Source organism: Pelodiscus sinensis, chromosome 21, assembly GCF_052426305.1.
Source record: "Pelodiscus sinensis isolate ZL-2025 chromosome 21, ASM5242630v1, whole genome shotgun sequence".
In the NCBI taxonomy this organism is placed as follows: domain Eukaryota; kingdom Metazoa; phylum Chordata; order Testudines; family Trionychidae; genus Pelodiscus; species Pelodiscus sinensis.
In genome coordinates, this window is record NC_143072.1 from 17,072,138 (window position 1) to 17,078,716 (window position 6,579).

The 6,579-nt window shown below is 51.1% G+C and overlaps 1 protein-coding gene across 7 annotated transcripts in view; it reads right to left on the bottom strand.

The window, feature by feature from the left end:
• Positions 1-3,702, bottom strand: part of SGSM2 (small G protein signaling modulator 2) — a 168,214-nt gene extending 164,512 nt beyond the window's left edge. For 4 of the 7 annotated variants that reach the window (XM_089772152.1, XM_089772156.1, XM_089772153.1 and 1 more), the window contains exon 1: positions 2,785-3,702. In XM_089772152.1, the coding sequence (XP_089628278.1) occupies positions 2,785-2,841 (57 nt within the window). In that variant the 5' untranslated portion in view covers positions 2,842-3,702. The remainder of the gene's footprint in view (positions 1-2,784) is intronic. The other 3 variants (XM_075904864.2, XM_089772155.1, XM_089772154.1) reach the window with 3 other exon arrangements.
• Between the last annotated feature and the right edge of the window lie 2,877 nt (positions 3,703-6,579).

The following is a 6,579-nucleotide window of genomic DNA, read 5'->3' on the forward strand; positions in this document are numbered from 1 at the left end:
CAATGTTTAGCTACCCTCACTGCTAGAAAACGGCATCTTATTTCTAGCTTCAACCTGTCTAAACTTTATCTCCCAGCCACTGCATTCCAAAATGACACCCTTTCAAATTCACTCAAAACTTTCCTATTGCTATTAGTTTTATAGACATGGGTCTTAGGTACCACGGCCGTATAAAGCCAATAGATTAGACACATCACTCCAAAATGTCCTGTTTTGAAGGGGAGGGGCAGCTGAGTAAAGTTTTTCTAAGAATTGCAGCCGCACTTTGGCCCCACTAGAGCCACCTTTCCAAACACAATTATGAAATTAACTTCAGTAATTTGGCTGGGCAGATCTGATTGATTCTTCAATTGCTTATTTTGCCAGTTCCCAAAAGCAACTGTAACCTTCCTGCCACATGCACAGAAAGGGTTAAACATTTGTCGTTGAACAAAGCCTCCACATCCCATTTATTGCCTTCTGGAGGGAAATTAGATTTTAATTCAATCTAGTCAAAGCTTTATTTTATTTACTCTAAGCAAACTCTTAACTCTATCTGCCTTATTGACAAATAGATTAAACAAATTCATCACATAAGCAGTGTAATTTTTTTTTGCAATATTGAACCGGTCACCAAAGAGGCCAAAAAATCCAGCAGCGACATGCTGATTTTCCACTTGCAACAAAAGAATGAATGTTTGGCTTATATGTTTACTGAGACTAGAAAGCCACCTGGGCCAGGACTGTCTTTTTGTTCTGCAGCTTCAGGGGGTAGCCAAGTTAGTTTGTACAGGATAAACTTAAAAAACAACAAATGGTCTGATAGCACTTCATAGACTAAAAAACATGTAGATGGTATCATGAGCTGTCATGGGTATCATGCCCACGAAAGCTCATGATACCATCTACATGTTTTGTTAGTCTATAAAGTGCTACCAGACCATTTTTTGTTGTTGTTGTTCTGTGTTTGTACAGTGCCTAGATCAACAAGGTCTTGGATCTATGACTCCCACAATATAAAAAATATGTTCAATTCACGAGAGGCTATTTTTCAAACACAAGATCCTGGATCATACTCGTGACCTCAGGCTTGGTCTGCACTAGAAAAACAGGTTCACATGACTCTCTCGCTCTGGGGTGTGAAAAATTCACACCTCTGAGCAACAGAGTGAGTTCTGAGTTGCCTGGAAGACAGTGCTAGGTGGATGGAAGAACTCGGCTATGGGATACCTACGGTCCTGCTGGTGTAGCTAGTGTCTATGCAGAAGCACTACAGTGTTTTAAGTGTAGATAAGCACTGAAGTCCCAATCCTGCAAATTCTTAAATCCACAGGAAATGCCAGGCCAGGGTGTGCACCTGTCCAGTCAATGGGAAAATTCACGTGATTGAGCCTAGCCATGGGTCACTCTTGTCAATTCAGATATTTCTTGGAGGTGGGAGCAATTCCTGTCCGTGCGGCCAACCCTGCCCTCCCAATAGGCAGCCTGTTCTGTCCCCCCTCCAGGGACAGTGGGTCTCTCATAGCTGAAGCATCTCCCTCCCTTCTTACCCACACAGGGCTTGAACCCATTCGCACAGGAAGCCAGCTGCTGGCAGACTCCCCTGAGCTCCTGTATGGGAACAGGCTCTGTTGTGCGCCACCATTTGGCCTGCTCACCCTTCCATCCGTCTGGAGGGTCAGGCAGGTCACATTTCAGCAGCTTTCCGGCCACACATGGGACTGCTCCAGCTGTACTGGGACCACTGTGTCGATGGACACAGCCCGCCCCAGCTCTGCTGTCTATGGAAGTTTAAACGCAAAGATCCGGGGGGGAAGGGACTTGTGTCCTGCCCACCCTTCCCAATTGGCGTCCCGGGCAGACGTGTCATTATTTAATGGAAATCCTTCTCCAGCCTTATCTTGCTGGCCTGGGGCTGTGATAGACACCTGCAGCTCTAGGGAAAGTAACCGGCCTGACAGGTGCTGCACTTTCGATCTGATCCCCAAGTGGAGGCACAACTAAACCCACACGACAGAAGCCCCTGCGGGTAAAGGTCCAGGGCAGAGCCCCAAGGCCCGGCTGCACATGAGAGGCTCCTAACTCTCCTTGGTCGTTTAAATCACCCGGCAAAAGAGGTCTCCAGCCGGGGCCGGTCCCCGCCCTGCAGAGCCTCCCCAGGGCCAGATCGAAACGCTGCTGGGAGGACGCGGAAGCAGCTACACACTGGGCACGGCTCCATCCTTTTTTATGAATGAGCCTGTCTCGGGTCCCCTGCTACGGTGCTTGTCACTGGAGGCAGGGGGAAGGAGGGGGAACTTCCCCTCCCCACGGAGCCTGGGCTGGCTTACTAGGCATGTCTCCCCCCACCCAGCTCTCCCTTCCTAGGGCCCAGGTGCCGCTGCCCCCTGGGTCCCCCACCCTCCTTGTTTAAGGAGCTGCTGGCCTGAAGCGGCAGCCCCTTTCTAGCCCCTGCCCTGAGCCAGGCTGGGGGGCACCGCAGCCACGTTGCAGCTTCCTATCCTCCCCCAGCCACAGGGGGAACAGCTGGGAGATGCCCCCACGGTGCTGGGGGGGGGGGCGGGCTTGACCCCAGCCCCGGTGTTTCCTTGATGCTTTGCCCTAGTGAAGGGGGGCACAGACGCCTGGATTTCTCCCCTCCCCGCTGCCCGGAGCGAGGGGGGCTCCCGCACCCCGCGGCTGGGGGGGGGGTCCCCTCCTCTACAGGCTTGCAGCTCGGCCTCGTAGCGCTCAGCCCAGCGGGGCCAGATCCGGGGCGGGGGGCGAACCCCCTGGGGACCCCACCCCCCGGGCTCGCCCGCTCACCTCCTTCTTGACGTTCCATAGCAGCTTCTCCTTCGCCGCCTGCTCCGCGCCGCTCATGGCTGCGGCGGCCGCGGGGGCTCAGCGCGATCCGACGGCGGCTGGGGCGGGAGACCCCCCGCGGGGACACAGCCAAGCACCCGCCGCCCGCCAGGCAGGCAAGCGCCGCCGCTGCTGCTGCCGCACTGGGCGCTGCTCCGCAGCCATCTTCCGAGCCTCCCGCCTGACGTCAGACTGCTGGCCCCTCCCCCGGGAGAGATTATTTGGCAACAATACAGTGTGAGATGGGGGGGGGGGTTACACCTGCCTGCAAAGGGGGCGGGCAAGCAGGCAGCCGGCAGGATCGGGCCCCTGCCTGGGGCAAGATCCAACCCAGCAAGGCAGGAGAAAGCCGGGGCTGCAGCACAATCCCGGCCAGGGGGCACCCACTTTAGGAGAACGGGATGGAATCCATCAGCGCCCAGGCAGCGGAATTCCAGAGGAAGCGGGGTTCCCACGCACCCCCCCACCCCCGCCCGTGGGCGCCTGGCTTTGCCTCTGGATGTGGCTGCACAGCCGAGGGTTGAGGGGTGCTTGCTTGTGACACACCTGATGCCCGGGCCGGCTGTGAAGCGATGGGTCCGAGTCCCGCTGCACTCAAAGGGGGCAGAGCCGCAAAACCCCAAGGAAAGGTAATTCTAAGCTCTTTACGTGGGACAAGCAGAACACCCAGGCATAAAACACGGGCCGCAGCCGGACTGGCTGAGCCAATCGCGTTGGAGCGAACTCTGCACCCTGGGGAGGAAATCGGTTTACAAGGTGGGGGAAGGGGACATGTCCTACGGATCTGCTCTCTCCAAGGCGGCGTGAAAACTACCGGCAGCTCTCGGAGAATTCTCTATCCCGGAGCCGCTTGCCCTTACCCCTCCCCCCCCGGAAGCTGGAGACTCAACGTTCCCGGGTAGAACCCTGAGTTCTGAAGCGTTCCACGGTAACCACAGCGACCAATTATGTTGCGGGCGAGAATCCCTGCGCGACACGCACAAGCCGGGCTAGTACGTTCTGTTCCATTTCCTCTGCCCCCTCACTCGAGCTCGGGAGGGGAGGAGCAGGGATAAAGCGGATCTCTGCTCCCTTAGTTACTTGCAGATCCGCAGACCATGTCCTGGCTGTTCAATCCCATTGACAAATAAAACTAAGGCCCTAGAGTTAAGCAGGTTCACCAACTCCCACTCCAGGCACAGCAGAGAGGCAGCGCCGGTTTACTCTAGCCCCTGCACAATTCATACAAATGGCTTTCTTCTCTCCTACTCCCTCAGCAGAATGATACCGGCCCTCTTGCGATTTACTCCCGCCCAGACCGTGGCTAGAATCCGTTGCTTCATCCCACCCGCTCCTTGTAAAATTGTCTAGGAAGCTAGCGCCACCTGTTTGCAATAAGCGCTGGGCGCAGCTTCAAACAAATCGAGCTAACGGGGCCTTTTGACAGAGTCAAACAGCAGCAAATATAGGTACATGGAAGCTTCTGTTTCCATAATTGTTCTTTCTGCTTCCATCATTTGCGAAAAAGCTACTGCTAATTAATTGCCTGAAATGAACTGTACTAATTCCTAAGTAAGCAAGGGAACAAACCTTGCACAACAGATCCAAGCATGCTGAAATATTCACCATCCGTTACTGGGGCAGTGTATTAGGATCTATAGATCTGCCTTCTTAACACTTTGCATTTAATTGAAAGTTTTATAAATCTACATTTTAAAAAGTTTGCAGTATTCTAATCATCACTGTGGATATTAAAAAGGAATAGTGAGTTTCACTTTGATTCATGGTCAATTTTACTTTCAGATCCTGGTAAAACAAGCAAAGCTGCAGGGAATATTTCTTTTTAAGTGATTGCCCCAATGGTAATACTTCTACTGAACTTGGGTTTTAGCTTGCCTTTATAAAACTGAAATTAGGAATGTGCAGGGCAGGACCATCCCTGAAAAAGTACCAGTGCCCTGTACATTGGGGGCCAAATCTGTTAAAGGCATTACTGGAATATGGATAATATAACATGTCTTCTGAGCTCCCCGCTAGGGATGTTAGATCTTGTTTAATAATTGCACCAAAACGTATCAGTTACACAATTATTCGATGGTTCTTGCGGCGGGGGCAGCAACCAATGCTCTCTCCCACCCCACTCTGGGGGAAACCCCTGCACCCCTGTTCTGCAGTGCGGGATAGCAGGTGGGAGCCACCCAGGCTCCCAGTGCAGACCAGCACCCACCTGCTGCCTCACACTGCTGCCATTGATACAGAGGTAGTAATGCAGGACCAGAACTCCCTGCAGCCAGAGACTGCTCCACCATCCCATGGAGCAGCCTCTATCCACAGGGAGCTCAGACCCACCACCGACAGAGGCTGCTTTGGCATCCTGCCCGCCCCTCCCCTCCACCCACTGCAGCCTCTGATAGAGGAAGGGCAGGCAGCTCTGTAGGATCTGGTGCTTTCCTGCCTTTCCCGCCTTGCTCCCTCTGATACAGAGGCAGCAATGGGGGAAGGGTGGGGAGTGTATGTAGTCATCTGGATTAATTTGCATGGCAAACACCACAACTCTCTGGAAGCGCCAGTGTGACCATATAGATATGCAGAGGAGTAATACACATCTCCCAATCACAACAGTCCCACCAACAAAAGGAAAAATGGACCTCAGGAATAGATAGTAGAGGATGAGCATGTATTCTTACAGTGCATCATGCTCTTGAGTTTTGTACTATCCAAGGCCACCTCGGGGGTAGAAGTTGCCAAATAAGCACGTTCCCCATAAGAACTATGAAAATCAATTTGTAGCCAAGTTTGGAACCAATGATGCAGTGGTGGTAGAAGGAGTCTGAAACTAGCAAAGCCAGACTGCTGGCATTAAAAGGGAAGGAAGAACAAAAAGCAGTTGAAGTGAGGAAATGCACCTTACTATATCCACCACGTGAAGATGACAAATCTCAACTAAATGGCTCCAAAAACATGCAAGTTTCAGCAACAAAAGCAGCAGCTAAATTAAGCTGCTAGGCAAATGATCACTGCTAATGAACACTTGCCCAAGAAGGTTAAGAACACTGCCAAATCTCAGTGCAAATTCTATTTGTTGTGAAAAATCTCACTGGTTTCCTTTCATTGAAAAGAATCACTGAATCGCAGATCAACTAGAGTTGATAAGTTGTTACAGAGAACATGAAAAGATCTGAAACCAGTACAGGTAAAACCAGTGATATCACCCCCAGGGCACATAGAAATAAAAGTTAAAAAAAAAAAAAAATCAATGTGAACTGGTGATGTAGGGAAATATTTAAGGTGTCCTTATATAAAGACAGGCCATACACAAAGAGAATGTCATTTCCTGATGGGCACTCTAGCCTGTATTTGTAAAAGGATGGACTTAATCAAATGGTTCAGGGGATAGCGGAGTTTGTCTATAAAGTGCTACCAGACCAGTTGTTGTGTTTTAAGTTTATCTTGCACAGACTAACAAAACATGTAGATGATATCATGAGCTTTCGTGGGCGCAGCCCACTTCTTCAGATGACCGGAGTTTTGAGTTTAGGATGTGCAGACCCAACATAAATAGGGGAGAAGGGAGATGGGGGAAGGGAAAAAAAGGGAGGGGGGCAGTAAACCAGGAGCAGAGGATATGAAAATATCAAAGGGAAAAACAAGTAGGCAGAACTGGTAATCTATAAGCATCTGAAGATTGGATAGTTAAAAGGAAGCAGATAAGGATCAAAGGATAGCAACAGATAAGGAAGGGTACTAAGGCAAGAATCTACACAAAGAGCTGTTGGC